Source organism: Oreochromis aureus, linkage group 13 (genome assembly GCF_013358895.1).
Source record: "Oreochromis aureus strain Israel breed Guangdong linkage group 13, ZZ_aureus, whole genome shotgun sequence".
In the NCBI taxonomy this organism is placed as follows: Eukaryota; Metazoa; Chordata; class Actinopteri; order Cichliformes; family Cichlidae; genus Oreochromis; species Oreochromis aureus.
The window spans coordinates 23,326,769-23,348,566 of record NC_052954.1 but is presented as its reverse complement, the minus strand read 5'-3'; the positions used below and the strand labels follow the sequence as shown (position 1 = coordinate 23,348,566).

The following is a 21,798-nucleotide window of genomic DNA, read 5'->3' as shown; positions in this document are numbered from 1 at the left end:
ACGTATATAAAAATGCTTCAAGACATTTCTAGCCTTTCTAGCCTATTTAGTTTGTACTGCCAGTTTTTACAATCAGAAATCAGAAGACCAGCCTTTTGGCTCCTCTTCTTTGAGCAGTGCCTGTAGGATCCAAATCCACCTGGAACGATCAAAAGCTTCTAAAAAGCCTGAACTCAGTTTCAGCAGAACATATTCACTGTGAGTTAGAAGTGAAGGGATCTCAAAGGACGGGAATATATAGCTGCACTGGTCAGGATGCTGGGTCTGTTTGTACCATCAGTCATTTGTATTGTAAGTGTGAGAGAGCATGTCTGAGGCCACAGCTCCATCTCCTGGTCCCCTGCCACAACACGTCCACTAGCCTGTTACAAAACCCTTGTTCACCTTTCGTTTTCAGTTTGCTCATTTAAAAAAAGAATGCTGCTTTTATACTTCTAGATTCAAAGTCTGTCATTATGAAGTCTGAAAAAGGTTGGCTTCTTTTGCATCTTACAATAAGCTCCGATTAGTCCACCAGTCAACCCATCAGCATCTTAATATCTCATGTATATCATGACTCAGTGTGAGACATAATCCACAAATTAGAAGTGATGTCACAAAAGTAATTATCATATGAATCAAACATCATCTAAAAAGGTGAGTGAGTGACATTATTAACATGACCTTATTTCCATTGTGCCTCTGACTCATTCAGAGCAAAACATACTAAAACCAGATGAATACATGCATTGTACTATTTTTGACAGTGTGCTTCACATTTAATACAGACTGAAATGTTCGTAAGAACTGCAGTCATATTCCACGTCTAACTGCAAGCTTTGTAATGAGCCCATATATTTACAGCTTTCCCTAGTAGAGATATCCTGTATCATTTGGGTCATAGTCAGTAATTATTTGCATCTGCAGCTATCTGCTACAGATACTAATAATTAGCAGCAATCACTCTGAGCAGTTCACTGCACTGCCAAGAAAATATCACAGCTCACTAATGATAGCTATCACTTTTACACAAAATCACCAGTGGAACCAAAAAAAAATCATGTTAATTTGTGACACCTGGAAGATCTCACATCCCACTACAATAAAATCATCTCCACCTACCCTCAACATGTCACGAGAAATGGTTTGTTATTAAGAAAAGCAACCTGCAAGAATGTGAAGTGAAAGGATGCAAATAATTGCCATTTAGCAGGAAGACTATGTGATTGCTGCACATAAGCAGATGGGATCGTCAATATGGTGGCACTCAATTTTAAAGCAAGATTAGACTTCATGTGTCGCTTGTGGTGGTGGATTGTGTTGAAATAAGAGCTGTGGAAAGATTGAGAGTATGTGTGATTACTTAGATTTGCTTTGTTGCGTAGCTGCATTTGATAGGGGAGCTAGAAAGACTGTGATTACTCAGGGCAGCAGTAAATATACACTCACATCCAATAACATGAGGCTATTTGAAAATCTTACTCCCTTTAATACCCTTCATCCATCAAAGTGAGCACCTAACGAGTGAATAAAATATAGAAAAACCAAACCACACAGAAAGATTAGCCAAAGCATGCACAGCAGTTCTTATATAGTTAAATTATAGAATGGAATTAACTAAAAGACAAACAATAAAAGCAAAAGCACAAAAAATATTGCCATAATAAATTTGTAAAATATGACAGAAGACTCAAAAACCTGTGACAACTCTGTGACCCCAAATTTATATCCATTAATAAACGCAGGCATAAAAAGAAGTCAAAACTGAAACCCAAACGCTAATCATGCAAACGCAGAATTACAGAGACATGCTTCTGTCATGCCATGTGTCACAAGACAACAGCCCAGCGAGCAGGAGGTGGGCAGCACGTCCATTTCATGTTAAAGAGAGGATTACTGTACCACGCTGTGTCAGTGAAGTACTGCACTAGGTGCTCCACTCCTTGCATAGGCATTATGTGTGAGGAGGCAAAGGTATAGGAGAAACACTGTGAGAGATTCATTTTCAGACTTTTAACAGACAAGAGTACAGAGATGAGAAGAGAGAGCGGGGTTAACGGATTAGAAGACAGGATGAAATGAGATTCGGGAGAAAGAGAAAGAGAGGTTTACTGACATCTAAGGCACATATTTATTGTGCTATTTAGAATTAGAACAAAGCCCAAGAGAAGGTCACACATTAGTTCCACAAACCAATTTAATTCATTTACTATAACCTCCTTTCATTCGCACCGCTTCTCTTTTTTCCTATTCTTAAGACCATTACTACTGGCAGGAACTCTTTGCTGCTTTGTTTACAGCCAGGGCTCCCTGAGGGGGGTCAGAGCATTAGTGGTTAATCCAGTAAAATAAAAATACATTTTTTATTCATTCCAGTTTCAGTGTCTCATTGTTATATCTAAATACATCAGCCTACCAATTATATTCCAGTAGGTTTAAAAGTCATGACCACTATCCTCCTACTTTTTTTCTTCAACTGTGCATAGCTTCTTTTTTTTCGTTTCGCCTTTGTTTGATGCTGTTTTGTTTAATTAGACCACGCAATTTACTGGTTGGAGAAAATGCACTTTGACTGAAGGCTGGGGCATAAGGACACAGCTGTCAAAATGTGATTTTGTAATAATTTGAAACATGCCAGAAAATATACCTGTGTCACTTTTTCCCCCTCTTGATACAAAGCTAAGTCCCACTGAGGTAGATCAAAGAAACACAGCGTGGGTTCTTTTCTTTGGTTTTTTTTTTCCATTTTGTGCTCTTCACACTCACATATGTGCATTTTCTGAAGTCTATTTACCCATTGTCATTCTCTTTATCTACCTCCTCTACTTGCTAGCTTGTCAGCACTGCATAATAAAAAAGCCATGTGACAGCTACTGAGATAGGTGAGGTTGTTGTGACCAGCCTGCCATTGTTTCTATAGTCTTCTCTCTTTTCTATAGTCAAACTTTACTGTCAAAGGCAAAGACAATGTTATGCGTGTTATTTCTTGTTTCTCTTTCCTGCATATTTTTACAGCATTCCTGTAGAATGAGTACAAGAACTCGGTCTTAAAATACAGGTCTCTACGGGTTTTAAATAAAAGACAATAAATGATAGCATTTCTGACTGAATAGAACTAAAAAAGGAGAAAATTAAGTCATACAGGGGAAGCAATGGAAGAGGATGCCAGAGGATTAATTGTAAAGGACCAAAAGTCAGACTATGTATAGTAAAACAAAAAAGAAACAGCTGTTTGTCCTGTTTCTAATCTTGTCCCATATTAATCTAAAAGCAGACAGACCACAAACAGCTCTGTAACATCGTGACGGAAAAAAAAACAAAAAAACCTTCTAACTGGAAACAAGACTCGGTAGATTAGAAGGCTTTAACTTGAGACAAAGTTAAACTTTACAGACCCTATATGCTGTGTTATGGAAGGACAGAGAATAGCTGCAAAGGGTGTTAGTGACTCACTCTGTCTGCGCTGGGGCATGCTGGTACGGGTCAAGCCCTGGTGCTGTGCCTGCCACGGGGACAGCAAAGGGGTGGGCAGCACACCCTACGCAGAGAAAAACACAGAGGACAAAAGGCATGACATACCAGATCGTCCACATGCACGCACGCACGCGCGCACAAAAACACACACACACAGAAGCATGCTCACATAGGAAAGCAAACTCACAGGCATAAACACATTGTTTAAGGTTACAGATAGACCGCTTCACAAAGCACACAAAATAAACACACACACACACAAATGCGCGCACATGCAGACAAACACGCTTATAAGGCACATTGAGGCGAATGCATCACGTCAATGTTAAATCCATTATAATAAAAGTTTTGATGCAATGAAAACTCGGGCTTAGTGTTAGTGGAATAAACAAAATAAATCCCTTAATACTAACATTCACTCTAATCTTGAGAACTTGAGGAGCCTTTTTGTTTGGAAAACAGAAAAAATAAATAAATATAAGCAATGTTTTTTACTGAAATGTTAAATAAAATATAAATAAATTAATCTAATGTTTACAGTGAATAAAACATTAAATCCAAGGCTCTGTTTATGACATTCATGACTTATGAATCGATGTTCAGTTCAACTGAAAGGTCATCACAACCAGATACGTGGACCATTTAATTAAATAATGATTGGTTTTTAGGCAGCGTGCAGGAATGAACAGTTTTATCAGTGCTGGCATCTAATAGCTTACAATCTCTTGTGGATATAATTTGTTTTCCTTATAATGTTTTGTGATGAGCAGGTCGTCAGCTGGTTAAGGGGATGTGAATGGTTAAAACAGCATGGCAGTTAGAAATGTCAGACTGAGACTCAGGAGGTTATTTTATTATTCATTATCCTTTTAAACACCCCCCTACCTAGAGATTTCCAATAATCTGTATGTTGTTTTTCAGCTGTGAAAACTACTCTTTTCCTCCTACTCTAAAATTGTAATACTGCTTACATAAAAACTATTAGCCACATACAGTATCTCAGCCCACCTTTGTTGCACAACTGTCACATTACATTGCCATATGAACATTTTTTGCACAAGGCTGAGAAAATACAAGCCTCATTCTATACACCGCATTTTTCCTAAGGTTAAGCAATTCAAAGTTTCCAGCCCTCATTGGGAGACTCATGGTGAAGAGGCAGCTGTGCCATTTTGTTAAGTGGGTAGAGAGTCGAGCTATAACAAATGCTACTTCTTCCTCAGTTGTAGAGAGGGCTCCTTCTTCTCTGATATAAGGGAGAGGCACAAAAATTGTCAAGTAAAAAGAACAAAGAATTGAAGACGATATTGAAGACATGAAGGGAAAGGTTGCAAGTTCCCAGCAGGTCCAGCCCAGATTTCAGAGCCCTCCTAGTGTGACTGCTGCAGCAGGGAGCAATAAGCCTCCCTGATCTGTGCTTGTCCGTGTCCTTCCTTTAACACCAACAAGTTTTTCAGTGGGAGGTCTTAACAGAAGCTTTAGACGAGGAAAACTTTAGACGACGAGAACAAGAGACCATGTTGGAGGGCTCTTGAATGATTCAGACAGTATCTGGCAGCTTTAATAGAACTCGGCAGCTTAGCCTTTTTTACATTTTCCGCAGCTGTAAAAGGTCTCCAATAAAGGGCTGACAGAGCTTCACAAGAGCAGTGAGACAGAAATTGGGAAAATTATACAAGTTATTTTTTATATATATGCCATCCATCAGTTTCATCATTTCTCTCCCACCAGCACATAGACTGAGTCTGGCAACACTTCCTTCTCAACTCTTTCTTTAAAAAAACAACAATGTTATGCTCCTAAACCTCCTTGCCGCTGACCTCTCCCCCTAAATGGTCAAGCCTTAATGGATTGGACCACCAGTCCTTGTGGAATAGCTTTAGTAATGCATACATAACACCCCCCCACACACACACATACACACACATAAAAAGCCCCTTAAAAAGGTAGCCTCCGGCCGCCATATCTGTACAGCATTTTAAGATACCAATATCATTGCAACAATAGCTTTTTAGATGCTTTAACTTGCTTTCTTAAATAATGAAAGTTCTCAAAATTTCTATTTACCCTCACTAGAGGTAGAACAAAAATATTTTACTGCAAAAGTTAACAGATATTGTTATATCCCCCCCAAAAATGTTAAGCCAAATGGGAGATGCTACACCTGCACTCATGTAATTTCATAATGGAAGGCCAGATTAATTTCAAACTGGGTGTGAGAGTGGACTGAGGGTTCCTCTGTAGGGGGAAAAAAACTTAACATTGTGATCTGTTGATGAAATGGAGCTCTAAACACAGAAGTACAATAGGTGAAAATTTCAAATGAGAATCTGCGATGAATGTGCTCATATACTTTTCAACTGTATTAGGTAGGATTGTCCCAGAATCACTAAACAGGGTTTGCTGGAAAGGCCTCACTGTGCTGAATCCAGTAATATATGATATGGAAATCGGTTAGGCTAATTCAAACTTTCTGCCTGAAAAGAGAAAATATTTTTTCTTTTGGTATGTCAGTTTGAAAATACAGTAGTAGGTGCTTCACCTCCTATTGTACCTATTTCAAATCTAGCAAAAGAGCTTGATTTGAGCCTGACTGATATTTTTCTGGGAATACAGAGAAATGAGGGGGAAGTACAGTAATAAACAATTTAAAAAATGTGTTTGCATGCGTAACATTGCTATTCTCAGTGGAAATAGCCATAATAGTATTGGTGGTAGTAGTATGTTCACAAGAGACCCTCTCAGACTGAGATGCACTCTACCTCTTGTGAGCACAGTCCCCAAAGCAGATGGCGAAACTTAGGAAAGTAGGACAAGAATCTAAAAGTCGAATAAAAGTTTTTCTTTGTAATCCTACAACCTTTCTTCAAATAACAACACTATTTAGAGGACACATCTGAGCCACTAAAAACAGCCCTGCTCGGCTCAGATCCCCTAATCCATTACGTGGAGGTTCACGAAGTTGGTTACAACTAATACTCCTGCCCTGGCCCCAATGTTTCACTTCACCGACTTTGGCAATTAAATCCTCACCTGGCCAAGATGACTCTGTCGTGTATTAATGAACATGCGTGTGGAATGTGTGCCTGATGCGAGGGGGCAAACTGAGAGAATGAGGAAGGGGAAGTAACACTCGGATCTGAGTGGGGAAAACCTTTGGCAGCTTAACACTAATCACTAACCCTCTTCCCCATCCTCTCCCTCTCAGTGACAACAAATTGATCTAATTATAGCTGAGGTAAGAAGTCAAGAAGAGCTGTAATGTCAAGGAAAGAATGACAGACAAAAAAATACAAAAGAAAGAAAGAAATCAATGAAGCAAATAAGAAAGAAAGAAGAAAGAGCGGAAGAGATAAAAGAGACACGAAGGGAGGTGTGAGAAGAGAAGAAGAGATGAAGAAGAGGATGTTTAAGAGGCAAAGAGGGAGTGGGAGGGTAGCCGTAATTATCCTCTCTGTCTGCCACTGATGAAACACTGCCTATTGTGTTGTCATTGTTTCACTGCTGTGGCTCATCTGCGTGTTTGTTTATCTGGGTTATTAACAAGGTCGGCTCCCCAGTCCTCAGTCGGCTGAACTCATTGTTCAGTCACATTGAGTGTGGCCCGCACTTGAGTACAAGAGATACATGTGGCACAACCCACTCACGCACACACAAACAAAACGCAGACAAACAGGGCATCTCTCACATACACATGACAACAACAAAAAAAAAAAAATGCAAACAGATAAACACAAGGCTGTGTAGTTTTCTATTGTGCTACATCTGGAATTACTCAAATCACACTGCTCATGTTTTATTTGCTGCAAAAGGAAGAGGCAGACAAAACATTTCTCCTGCTGAGATTGCTCTGGGAAGCTATTCACAAAGATTATTTTTCTACAGGCAACATTTAAGTAGCTCCTAATGTCACACTACACTTGCGTCATGCTGCGACAACCGTGTACAATAGTTGTCGGCATTATGTTCACCGACAGCACTATACACATTCCATATTGTAAGCCTTTCTTATCTTTGCTTTTTTCTTGAGCAAGTTTTGGCCTCAAATTTGGATTGCAAGCAGATCTAAATAAGAAGCTGTGGGAGCCGGTGAAAAGAATATGTTGCCACAGCCTTCGCAGAGGCTGCGAAGAAGTCGGGAAATAGGTGAAGAGGATGGGTTAAAACAGCCTGAAAAGCAATAGCACAAGTTCTGGTCACTGACAAAATATAAGCGGAATGACTGAAGATGCTGCATGAATAATAAACGACTCACTAACAAGTAAATACACTCATGTCCAAGGGTCAAAGGACACAAGCTCACTCTTTTGTGATACTCTTAATCGAAGTTCAAAGCACACAGAGAATTTTCAGTCCATGTCCAAGCACGGACATCCAGACCTCCCAGAATCAGAGAGCACATTTTGCCCCCTGGGCTACAGATAAGGCAACTATATATCAACATTAAAGCTTTAAAAGATTATAGCTACTGGCCTTTGACATCGAAATTAATCTTGACCGAGCCGTTCAGCGTAGCTTTCAAAAATACTATTGCGGGGCAAGAGGTACTCCAGTGCTTTGATACAGCACCCCTTTAAATGTCAGAGGAGAAGAAAAATCAACAAAAAAGGGCATTTTTGAGAGCAAGAGAGAAAAAAAAACAATAACAATGACACCATGTTTGTGTGTTTGTGTGTGTATATGTGTTAGAGGAAGAGCATTGGAGAGTGAAATAAAGACAGCCAGACTTGATGAATTTGTCAGTAGGGAGGAAAAAAAGGCAGAATAGCTAGTCTAGGAAAACCACACACATAGAAAACAGTGGGATAAACACATGTGGGAAAAGGAAAGTGCTATAAGAGGAAAACTCTTAATGAACCCAGGCTTGCTAAAGGTGCTAAACCTGTCAGTGTGCTACCGAGAGCTTCGATACCAACTAAAAAGACCAAGGAAAAAAAATCTATTTCTTCCTGGTATTTGTTTACTCTGTGTTCTCTTTTATTTTTACTTCTCAAAAAAATGAAACAAACTCAGAGCTAACCTTTAAGAGCAATTGCAAGCTCTGGAAACATGCCGCTATCTCAACAAGGCTGCAAAACAAGAGCGCAGGAAATGGTCTTCACTCTGGTGATGACACAGTAATGTAGATTAAAGCAGGAAATAGTGGAATGTGGTGGCCAATACAGATTACTGATCAAACAAGCAAAAACAACAGAGGTAAAAATCACAAGAGAAATCTGTTTTGATTTTTTGTTTTGGGTTTTGTTGGGGTTTTTTTCATGTTTTTGAGCATTAATACACACCAGGTACTACAGGTCACAGAAAGACGCTCCCACCACCGAGACTATTCCCATCAAGCTCTGCTAGCCCTTCTTTGATGGTTACCATAGCAACTGTTAAACCATAAGCTCCTGTGGCAAGCAGGGACCTTCTGTAGTTAGTAAGCTTGCTTGTTTTGTCCTTTATTCTTCACCTGTAGTCGGTATAAGCCAAATTAAAAACATTTGTCCAGTCTTAATAATCATGAGTTTGGCCATACCTTATATGTGTTACAGATAAGCAGATATTAATCTTAAAATTATTTCCTTTTGTGTCACAGTGCTTATATCTGCCTTTTTGTGTGAGTGGGTGTGTGTGTGTGTCTGTGCATCACACCCTGTTAGCTGAGAGCAGGTCAATTAAGGGAGTGTTTACTAGGCACACTGCCTGTGGCACTCCCACCATTGAACCAATACTTGGCTGCCACACATCACGCTGTGGTGGCTATGATAAACACAGCGAACACATATCTATCCATCTGCCACCTGTCTATCTGTCTGCCTCTATGTCTACTTCCTTCCTCCAATAAATCTCCTTCTCCATCACTCCGACATTAAGACCAACGTCGCAAGTCCCTGTTCAGTGACATCTAGCTATTAAGAGTGGAGGACAGTGTGACAAGCTTGCTGACAACCCAATAAGCTGTGCTCCACAGAGAGAGCACAGTATAGTGATTTAACCCCTCCAGCCAGCGACTGGAAAAGCTTTCTCTTGCCTTTTAGATTGTTACCTGAAGCTAAAGATTTGAACGACCTCACACAAACACCTATGTAGATATATATATATTAGAGATGGCAGGATACCATTTTTTTATGTCCGATACCGATACCGATATCATAAATTTGAATATCTGCCGATACCGATATGAATCCGATATAGTGTGTTTTTTAATCAATAAAACTGTTTTTTTTAATATCTTGCTGCATTTTGTATAAGTTCATCCTCAAGTTTAAATAAACAACAACACTAAAGCTATTATACCTGCATGCAAAAAATACACTGCGCCCAAAATATTTCATAGTTCAGCAACACTGATCAATCTAATAAACTTAAACCTGCTCCATCCTTCCTATTCTGGTATTTTAAAGAGTACTTAGCAGAAATATTAAGCAACCTAACTAATAGGGTTGCAAACTCCCAGCAAAAAAAAATAGGGAACCACCCACCGTCCACCTCATGATGCTTAATCGATGTAATCAACTTTAATTTGATGCAGGGTGAAAAAAAATGCACAGAAATAAATTATTTTTCAAGAATAATTAAATAGATTCATCATCTTTCTTCTACAGAATGGCAGACTGCACAGATGGTACTTTCCCAAAGGAAAAAGTACTATAGCTTACTAGGGTATATTAGACTTAACAGTTACTATATACAGTAATGGACTTCTATACATTTTACATCAGATCAAAACTTTGGGTGTAAGATTCAGATAATTATTTATTAAAAGCTAGATATTTTAAATGAGAATAAGAAAGAAAAGTATGTCTTTGTGCCCCCTTTTCCCTGTTCATGCCCTGTCGACCCCCCTGGCTACACTTTGCTAGATCCGCCCCTGCACAGTTACCAGCCGTCAGCTACGTAGAAAAGGATCCTGGTGTAGAAAGTAATATTAAATAAATTCTAACAACAGCTTATCAAGCTTAAAGGTGCTGCTGTTGTTCAGCCGCTGGTTTCCTCTTTCTGGCGCGAAGTGGGCCAAAAACAAACAAGAGAGACGGACTCGCGACAGAAAAGCCGATCAGCTGATCGTTAAGCAGTTTCATGATTGAAGTAGCGGCAGGAAGGTGAGGGAGAGAGAGAGGCAGTCGCTCCATATATCGGTTGTTAAGCTTAACGTGGGAATGCTTTACAAACATTCAGAGATGAACTTACACACTTGCTTTACTTCTCTCTGGCATAACTTCCTCGGAGATGAAATGCCGGTTTGGTAGCGAGGCTACAAATACACACAGCCGCTCTATCACGTGAGCACACTGCTCCGACGTGCTACGGTTATGAGCCAAGTTACGCAAGTTTTGTGAGGTGCTTTTTTGATATTTAATGGATCGGATTACATTTTTTATTTCTTGCCGATATCCGATCCAGTAATTTAGGTCAGTATCGGACCGATACCGATACGTAATATCGGATCGGTCCATCTCTAATATATATATATTTTTTTACATTATTCTTTGCATTAAATAAACTGTCAAAGATTCAAATTACGTTTTATCAAATAGAGGTCAGCAATATGCTGTATGTATGCACATCATTGTATCCCAAGGTGAGGTCTGATGGTCACGACTACACAAAAAAATAAAAATAAAAAAAATAAAAAAATGATGAATTGATGTTTCAGACTCACAGCATGGTTTGGTGGTCTCCAGTACGTCTGAGTGGCCTTATCATAGTGGTGTTGCATACGTTTGTCCACCTGTCTGTCGCTCTGTCTTAGTGAAGACGGAGCCCTCTGGTGGTGGCACTGACACTTGACCTGCTGGCCTGTAGCAGACTGAGGGAAAGGCAGGAAGAAGGGAGCAAAGGAAGGAAGGACAAGAAAGGGTTTTAACTCTGGTGACTTCTTTTCAAGCCTCTGCTCTCACGCTCTTTAACAGCTTGCCACTTTATACGCACTCAAATAAAAGTACTCGGAGAGAAAACTGAATAGGCCTTAATGTACTGAAAGCAAGTTCACTTTTACTACAACACCCACTGTGCACTTGGATTCAGCTCACTTCAACTTTTAAATGATAACTCGGTTGAACTTAAAAGAAAACATCTCACTAGAAAGTTAATTGAAGCTTTAAGAAAAAAAAGATAAGTGAGACTTTTTTTCCACTGGGATGAATCACAAACATTTGGCATCACCAGTCAAAAACCTAACTGATGTGCTGCCACACATAACAAAAAGCTAAATATATCAGATGTAATCACTTGAGTGAACAGAAAAAAGCGTCTTCAGCAAGGGTTCATTTTTAAATTGATAAATTTAATGTATTGTTTAAAAAAAAAGAATATTTCTCATCCAAAGCAATAAAATTCTATCCACTTTTTTTTCCAGACGACTTGAATGTGCACGAAAACTGGGAGCCAGCAAATTATCACCCTGCTCTGATTAAAATTGATGCACATTAGGGAAAATCAAGTCCAGGTTGTAAATGGCTACAATTACCTTTACATAGTAATTTAAATATCCTGCAGTAAATTAAACTCGCTGACATTTACTTTAAGCGCATGTTCACCCAATATTGCCTCCTTTTTTCATCAGTCAAAACCTTTCCTGACAAACCACTTTCCCTAACCTTCTTTTTAATTCAAATGATTAACTCAATCAATTATTGAATCAGAAGGTCAGAGCAACTAATGATGTGCACTACATTAATTTTTTGTTTAAAAAAAATAAAAACTTGAGCTAAATATCATATTTTTTCATATGTGGCTGAATAGCAAAGAAATTTTGGCTGTGAAAAGGCATGAAAGGATCTGACATGAATCGCAGGCGTTTGCCAGCCTTGGTAAAAACTTCAGTGCAGTGAGCATGAGCAGTCTACCTCAAGTGCAGCAGAAGAAGCCTTCAAAGCTGCATGCTGTCAAGCAACACTGTGAAATCAGTTTTTTATCTTTGATAGTTCCACTTTCCTCTCTCCCATTATTTCATTTTCACTCCCATTTTCTCCTCTTAGCCTTCAATGTACACAAACACACACATAGACACACTGTATACAGCAACAGACTGTCTCCCAGCCACACACAGCTCCTCTATTGTTTTCTCATTACTGCACTATGTTCAATTTACTCATTTTTTTCCACACGTCTGTTTCTCAGCACTTTCTAATGCTTTACCTCCCTTAACTTTACTTGAATCTTTACCAACTTTAATATTACCCCCTACCCAATTTCAAGGACATAAAGCAGGTCCAGTTTACTCTTTAACTCTAGTTCCAATATGAACCAAATGACCTGCACATAAATGTTACATTTTCACCAAACACACTTGACAGAAGAAAACTTCCAAAACTTTAGTGTTTCTTTGTTTTTCGTTTCATCATTTAGTCTTTTACTGCGAGGACATTCTTCTGAAATTCTTCTAACAGCTGCACACAAAATGCTTGAGTACAGTCGGAGGAGTAAATGTTGCTGTTTCCGTTTTTATTTTCTTTCTGCCGTTGTCCAACACTTTCACTCCTTCAGCTTCTACACTCATTAAAGCCAAAGATCTGAAAACATGCCCCAGCTTTTTCTTACTGCCTCTGCCTGTTGAGGCTAAGGGTGCAACAATATCGCTCTGACTGAAGAACCTGTGTGTGGGTGCTTATTCTAATTGGAAGAATGCTATGCAGTGGCAAGGCAGGAGGACAGACCTTGCTTTGACATTTTGGTATTTCTTGATATGGCAGGGATTTGAATAATGTCAGCTAGGCATACTGTTGTTTGGCTAACAAGGGAGCCTGGTCAGGACACTAATGAATGTTAGAGTGGAGATGGAGCCAGCTAAAGGCAAACAGAATGGAAGTTGTTGGCAGGCATGAGTAACACACTGGCGTGCATGTAGGAGTCCAGCAACATACCCAACTCCCACCTATGATGAAGGGTATTGCAGTACATCTTCTTTGATCACTTGAACACTAGAAAAGTGGGTCTATCAGACTTTTTAAACTACATATTTTTATCAATCCATCTGTCTTTTTAAACCTTCAATTGTTAGATCTGATAGAGAAGAATAAGGCAGTAGCAATGGCCGGACATGCCTAACTATCGCAGATCAGTAAAGAGATCTGGTGTCACGGGGTGATCTCTCAGAGAGAAAACACTTCGAGCGCTACATGAATGCAACACGCAAACATGAGCCTTGAAGCCATTTCAGCTCTGCCTGTAAATCACAGAGGATCTTGTAAAACCTAGATCTCATCAAACTGAAGAAGAGCCTGTATTGATCTTCTGTATGTTATACTTGCATTTACAGTTTATGAGCATTCACACCTGACTTTATTATTTCTTTCCTCTTTCTTTTTTATTTTATTGACATTTTCCACTGTTTTTCAGACTAATTCATTGATACTTTGTGTCAAAATGTCTACTGTGTTTGCATCTTGCCAAAAGAGGATGTTATTTTTACTAAACCTGTGGTCAGTCATTCATAAAAGCAATAAATATTTTCAGTGTTTTCTGTTTACCGTACTAAAACACATTTTAGTGTAAGGTTTTTCCTTTCCTTCCTTTTTAGTTTACTAAATAGTTTTTTCACATATGGTTTTAGTTTTTAATTTAATTTTGTCAACTATAATAACTTTGATGCAGAACAATTCATGACACCTTTAAACACAATTCAACAGCAGATATCCCTCACACACTATGCTTGAAAAAAACAGCAACTATTCAGTGTAATTTCTCAGCTTTGAGGCAGGACGACTGAACGGTTACACTCCAAGTATATCTATTTGTGGCATAGATTCCCCTTTTCAGTTGTATAAGCCATGTTTACAACGACTCACAATCTGTTCCTGTTGATGTTGTTGTTGTAGTTCTTGACACTGCAGCGTGAGCTGAGCAATGATCTTGTCTCGACTCCTCAGTTCCTCTCTGAGCACCTGCACTTCCTTTACCAGTACCTCCAACTAAAAAACACACACACACAAACATATACATACACACACTTATTTAGGAACTAAAAAAAGCATGATAAAATGATAGATCAAGATATAGATATGTATCATATACCACATTTTCAGTCAATCTTCACTGTAAACTGCAGTCACAGTTTCTTACCTGTGTTGCAGAGGTACTGTCTTCAGATTCCACAGGAACATCTGCTGGAGTGTCTGTATCCTCAAGCTGGAGACCAACAAACACGCATTCACAAGAGAGGGCACGCACACAGACAGAGAGTACACAGTGAGTTGAATCAATGGCAACTGCCTACAGCATGCCTCAGGAGCAATATTTCGCTATGGTGGAATAATTTTACTCTTTAGCACATATACTCCACTGACCCTGAACTGTCAGCCACAAGTGTTAGATACCAGAGGCAGAGTTTGTTTTTGAACTAAAGACATTTATTTTATATCCAAAAATGTCCTTGTATCAGTGGCTACTTGTGTGTTCAACTTTTCTATAAACTCCTACGACATTAATGTAATTATTATCCCAACCGCAGGTTTTTAGACATCTAGCATATGTACTTAAGTGGCTGGTATTTAATGTTTAATGAACATTTTGTCAACTAGCTTGGTAACAATTTTCACTTAAACGGTACATTCCACTTCAGCCTCATTAATGTTATGTAGAATTATCCAATTATAATCTGCAGGTATAAAGAGAGTTGTGCTGGATTTTAGCCTTTGATTTAGGATTTAGCACAGCTGGAAGCTCATTCTACAGTTGCTTTGAGTTCAAGATCATATAAAAAAAACTGCACAATTAAAAACAAAGTTGCTAAAAAAAAATATCTTCCCTCTTGAGGCTATACAGCCCAAGTGTTTGACTAATTGCAGCGAGCACACAGAATAGATCTGAAGGAGACATTTGAATTAAACGTAAACATTACTTTTTATGCTGCTGAGGCTAAATTGAGTCGAGGCATTCGAGATAATTTTGTTTTACGGAGTGTGCAGTGTGAAGTGCCGGTGCCTCTGTGCATTTCTGCGATTGCCTAAAATTGGCTGGGTTTCAATAGAGAGCCGATTTTGTGTGTTCATCGTACATGTAAGTGCACATTTCCTCGTTCAGTTTCTTCCATTTCCCTTTTCTTCATCCCAGTCACCCTATCTATTTCTTTCCTCTAAGTGGATTTCTTTGATTGACAGGGGTGCATCTATTAAGTAATCACCTTCACAGAGGCATATACTGTAAATACAAAAGGAAGCACAAGTGTACTGTTGCACACAAGCCTTTTGCGTCACACAACTTAATTCATTTTACTGAACTGAATTGCAACAATTGATGAGATGAGGCCCTATGTGAACAAAAACAAAACTGGACCAGTACATTAAAACAAATAGCAAAGTCTCGTCTTGTCTTTTATGATCTTGCTAGAGTGCAACAGCTACTGAATTTATGTAATTAGACACAAAAAAACCCCTAAAAATAGTGTGGAAACCTGTTAAGAAAATTAGCTCCTTTCAGTTTTATTAAGACCCACTTTTAGTCTGTTCAGTGATATAGTCTGCCCCCAGCATACTGAAGAAGATTACTAAAACTAAACCTACAGAAAACTAGTACAAATGTATAATTTATAGACAGAACTGCAGCCAAAACACCCTCATCCCCATGTTAAGCAGTGTTTACAAGCAGTGTGGATTATTAAGACCCAAAATAAAAGCCTGAGTCTACTGTTCATGTTAAGGAATGCAAAGGCTTCTGTTATTGGACAAAGAATACTGGACAAATATGCAAGTAAGTGTATCGGTTTTTGTGTTTGCATCTGTGCAAATGTGGGTCCAACCTCTAGTAACGTTTTGAGCTTGAGCAGCTGGTTCTTGAGGAAGCTGCAGTCCTGAGTCATGTGCTCGAGTGCAAGTCCATCTAACATTGGCATGTAGCCATGCTCCCTGCCTTCCTTTCGGGCTGAGTTCTTTGAAGCTCTGAAACCATCATAATGTTGCAAGACGTGAGCCCTGAGGGGGGGAAAAAAAAAACAAAGACAGAGAAACAGTGACATATTCATTGTATTCATATCTTTTTAATTTCGGCTTTTTACAAATTTAGACTCATGTTAAGGTTAGTTTATTTGTGCGTAGTGGCTCAATAGTGTAGTGGTTTACACAATTGACTAAAACATGAAAGATTCCCAGTTTAAGGCCAGGTGGAGACTCAAAACCCTTGGGAAATGCATCATGTGTGAAGTAAAATACAGATTAAAAACTGTGATGTACATGGATGCTGGATGAACCAATAGCAACCATAATGAGTTTTGTTTGTTTTGGGGTTTTTTTAACATTTTTTATAACATTTCTTACTCTTTCAAACCTGACTGACCTGTTATCATTATGAAAGTGATCTGACCCACTCCAGCGATGGTGTTTACGCCGCTGCCCCTGCCGATTGGCCCGCTCCGGGCGCTCAATATGGGACATCCTATCAGTCTCTATATAGAGAGAATATAAACCAAAGTGAGATGTAGTAAAGTACATGTATGTATGTCTGGAAGAAGAGGACGTAGGTGATGGTTGGGGATTAAATATGACCTAAAATTTGTAAAGCAACTGTTTGAGATGTAGCCTAGATGTAGCTTAGCTTTAGAAAAATCACTTCTGGTGATATTGTAATGTTTGTGGGTGAATATGAGGCATAAAAATGCAAAGATACACATTTTAAAACAGCCCTAAGTTACACGCACACAAAACTCTAATGTATTTAGTCCCTGTCATATGTCAATGAATCATTTCAAGTTGCAAGCAGTAATTTCACTAACTGTTACCTGAAGTCACTGAATATCATTGAGTTTCTGTGCTCTCTGGTCACTAGATCGCTGCCAGGAGCTTCCTGTCTTGATGAGGGTTAATTCTAACCTTTACTCCAAGCTGAACCGATCCGTACTCTATCCTTAAAAAAGTGTTTACACGACAAACTAATCATTTAGTTTCGTGGGTTTGTCCTCTATTACTGAAACAAAGAAAAAGTACCAACAATGTAATACAAACATACACAAGAACACAATAGCACAATGCACTACTATGAATGCCCTGTGGTAAATTTCAAAAACTCCAAAACATCTGCATGAAAATGATGAGATTATCCATCTCATTCTCTCAACTGTTCCCACTATCAAATGCAAACAACTGCTCTCTCTCTCTCTCTTTTCCTCTCTCTTTCACACACACACACACACACACACACACACACAAAGTGACAAGCCATTTCATTTTCAAGGAGGTAAAAGGACACAGTATTTGGCAATACTCAGTAGCATATAGCTGTGAAATGAACCATGACTGCAACAAAATTGACAACTAACAGAGCGCAACCCCCAGGAAATCAAAAGGACCCTTGACTTTCTATATACCAGATGCTCTTTGGACTGAAGGAAAATGGGTAGAAAGAGATAAAGAAAAAGAGATTTAAACAAATATTGGCAGACCAAAAGATCCAATCTGAGGAATTCAGCAGTTGTGGTTAAAATACTTTACCCAGAGTGTCACCTCATAGCACAGGAGCAGACAGTCTGTCTCATACTGAGCTGCTACATTCCAGGAAAGTTAACCACGTCCACGTACAGTGACTGCTTTTCAGCTCAGAAAAAACCTTCTAAGTAAAACAATCTGAATATGTTCCAAGTGTGGGGGAAAAAATCCGTAAATGTAGAGAAACTCAGATGAAGACTAGAGCAAAATAACTCCTTGTCCAGTCAGCTGGTGAACTGTTAAAAGGCCAGAGAAAAAGTCAACCGAGCTCCCCTCCTGCCTGGCCCAGTCTTTGTTGACAGCCTTGTTTTTCTGGGAACTCCCTAGGAACTGGAGCTGGGGAGAGAGGACTGTGGTGGTGGTGGTGGTGGTGGTAAGAGAGCAGATGAGGTGACTGGTTCGTGTCCAAGCTAGGAAGTCACCAGCTGAGACAGGCAAAAGAGGAAAACTGTGGCCCCTCTTTTTGTCAAGTGACCTGACAGCTGGATGAAAAGATTTTGTGAGGCCTCCTCTATCCTCCACTTGTTTTTTAAGTCCTCTTCTCCCCTTTTGCTCTTCCTGTTTTGAGCCGGGGTGTCTTTAGCAGTAACACCCATCCGTATCCCACATCTCTCGGCCTGCCCTGTGGGCTGGGTCAAACTGGAATCCTCAGCCTGTCTTGCTTTCACTCTGCCTCACATGACACTAACTCTACCCATGACATACTGAGCTATAAATATGGCTGCTACCCGAAAAGGATTAGGAAGCGATGACATTCCAATTCACATTCCTCTAGAGTGTCTCTGTGTCTCTCTCTCAAAAACAAGGAGATCCACTGTTTACAGACAATATATACTTTGATGCAAATTTCCTAGGTATGCCAAGTATGCAATAAATTCTACCTTCATGAAATTTCTAAGTCTGTTTCTGTTCTAGTTTTTTTTTACTTGGAAGCACAGATTTAAATCAAAAGTAGTTTTTGTTGCAGTAGTTTGCATGTGCACAGGAAAACATGCACACAAAATCTACATTGCATTTTATGAGGCTGAAGGGAGTGTTGTTTGCACAGACTGAATAAGCTTGTCAGAGGTATCATGCATTAAACCCATTAGCCTTGAATTCTACTTTGATAAGAATGGTTTTAAGATTGACGGGGGAATCACTCGCTCGAGTTCAATAGATTTAATGACATGAGAGGTCAGTCTCAACCCTTCTCTCTCCTTGTGACAAACATTATCTGAAGAATCCAGTAATAATACTGTCAACACTATTATGATGTGGTAATGATGTGACCTGATTACCTTTAACACCTACATAGAAGCTATTTTACTCAATCTTAATGAATCTGGAGTTTGATTAAATTTGCAAAGTGAAAATGATTAGAGAAAACAGCCAAGACTCCACAGATAAAGGATCAAGGCAGAGGTGGGTGACGTGCTGTCTGAATATAAAACCATTAAACTAATCATGTAAAACCATACTGATGCTGTCAAGAGAAACATATGTACAGGTAGGTCTTGCTAAGCCTGTATATCTACTTAGGTTGTGTCTGTACCATATGCACACGTACCAAGTACGTGTGCATCTGTTCATCCGTCATAAACACAGCCAAACAGCTGGCTGAAAACTTCTAAAAGTAGCTCTTATCCAAAGCCAGTTTTATGTCAGACATGGAGCTGAAATTAATAACTTCATCAATCAAACATTAAAAGAGTACACCACATTACAGACAACCCTGTATCCACTAAAAGAGTTTGCTGGATGTTTCTGAGGCAAATCTTCACCCAAGGATACAATTTGTTCAAGCCATTATATGCCACATAATGAGACTACTAGAAATAGAAAGTTCTGGCCTTGGCAATGGTTTAATTTACAGTTTTGATCAGAAAAGCTTTGCTGGAAGTATCTGCTTATAAATAAAAGAAACGGTTCTAGCCAATAAAGCTGCAGCAATTTCCATGGCCGCAAAATAACCTTACAAATCTGAATAAGATAACTGCATGTCTATGTGTGTATGTCTGCAAGTACACATGTGTTCTGACCATGCAAGCCATCCTCTGGGAGGTCCACATCCAGCATGAGGTCATCATCATCCAATTCTCCTGTTGCCAGAGGGTCCAGGTTGTTAAGGATGTCCTGAGAATCACAAAAATAACCACAAAAATTATAGATAACAAAAGCATTAAATAGCATCACAGTTATATTACTTATATAGGAGGGCATTAAAGTTATTATATCAATTTGCTTCTGGGAAAAGTCATTTTTTTGGAGCAAGACCAGCTATAAAACCAGGGAGAGAAAAACCAGGGCTGAGATGCAGTTTTTGCCTGTGGTTAATACATCCTTGCAAGCATATTTTTTTGTGTGTGTAACATGATTTTGAAATGGATGCAGCCTTTATTATTTCTGTTATTTCCAATCTATTTCCATTGGCCAATTAATTCATTTACTAGAAAAACCAGTTTATGCAGCACTATCAATTACCTTGTCTTTGATACCGTTTCAAATGATCGTCTTACTCCAGTGCCACAACAGAAAGAAGATGATCTTATTCCATACATCAAGACAAAGAAACAAGAACAGCTTTCAGAAAAATATTGCCCGTTTATGAATGATAATTCAGAAAGCTTTGAAATTTCAACAAAAACACTTCACACAACAGCCTCAAAATATGCAGCTATTCTGATTGCCGTGCAGCTGTCTACCAAATAATTCAAAGCACACCCAAAAGCAAAGGAAAGAATCAATAGTTCAAAGCTTTATTTTTCTAAAGCAATTTTGTGCCTTACGAAGCTAAATTGACGGGGCTTTGACTAGAAGACAGAAGCATAAAATTACTCATTATTGAATATCTCGTGAGTTGCGCGATAACTGCCTTGTACACAGTGTTTCAGACTTAATGAAGAAGAAATGAATGAAGGAAATAGAATAAACAAAACATATTTTTGCATTCTTCCAAACGGTATCAACCAAAACGTGGGTGGAATCTTTGTTGTTTGAAGAGTCTGTATACAAATCAACCTGTCACTTTTGTTTTTTCTTTTATCATTTCTCGCTTCCTTTTTCTCTGATTTTTGACTTCCTTCTCTACCCCAGCCTGTTGCTATCTTTTCTCTAACCTTGTAACTCCCATCCAGTGAATATAAGTTTTAACACTAAAGGTAGAGATAAGAGAAAATGTTTTGGGGGGGGGGATCAGCCACCTCTAAATTTGCACAGTTAGAAATGTATATTAGCATCATAACTGTGACCCAGCACTGAGGTAAACGTAGATCCTTCTTTGCATCAAGGCATTTTAACTCTTTAGCTATTTGATAGTTTCTCCATGTGTGTGCACAAATCTGTGTGCGTCTTGAAACAACTCAAAACATCTATAAAACAGTCACATAGCAGAGAGAGTAAAACAGCAGCAGCTGAGCTTGTTCAGCTGGAGTACTGGTGTGCAGTATGAGGGATTTGACAAAATGCACAGCTTTGTACAAAAATTACACAGGAAGCACAAGTTTTTTATGAAGGATGTTGTTAAAATGCATTCAGTATAGACACCTGAAGCTTTGTGCGATATTATGCACATTGCAGAATCACCTGTCATGACACGATTATCAAGGTAAATGAAATGTAAAATTATCATCCACTGAGCAATATAAAATTTCCCCTGTATCTTTCATCACTTTCTTCTTTTTTTCTAAAGAAAATCATTTGGTTTTATCAATATACTCTACTAACATCAGCAACATATTATGGATCGGTGTTTTCTAAAAGGACACTTTGTCACGTCAAGATGAGGAGCAAGGGATTGAACCACCAAACTGCTTCAGCACCTGTACTACAGAAATTCCCTTTTATTGACTGTCCTCAAATTAGAGTTTGAACTTCCAGGGGAAATTTCAATTCACACTGGCAGGACCCAACAGCTTAGAGCAGTGAAAAATTCAGGATAATCTCCCAGGAGGCAGGTGGGTGTGCA

The 21,798-nt window shown here is 38.9% G+C and overlaps 1 protein-coding gene across 2 annotated transcripts in view; it reads right to left on the bottom strand.

Annotated features, from left to right (window-relative positions):
* Positions 1-21,798, bottom strand: part of ccser2a (coiled-coil serine-rich protein 2a) — a 59,010-nt gene that overhangs the window by 6,681 nt on the left and 30,531 nt on the right. The window contains exons 4-10 of one of the 2 annotated variants that reach the window (XM_039621571.1): positions 19,874-19,967; positions 16,708-16,816; positions 16,175-16,346; positions 14,500-14,565; positions 14,226-14,348; positions 11,099-11,245; positions 3,433-3,517 (exon numbers count right to left, since the gene is read on the bottom strand). In XM_039621571.1, the coding sequence (XP_039477505.1) occupies positions 3,433-3,517; positions 11,099-11,245; positions 14,226-14,348; positions 14,500-14,565; positions 16,175-16,346; positions 16,708-16,816; positions 19,874-19,967 (796 nt within the window). The remainder of the gene's footprint in view (positions 1-3,432; positions 3,518-11,098; positions 11,246-14,225; positions 14,349-14,499; positions 14,566-16,174; positions 16,347-16,707; positions 16,817-19,873; positions 19,968-21,798) is intronic. The other variant, XM_039621570.1, reaches the window with a different exon arrangement.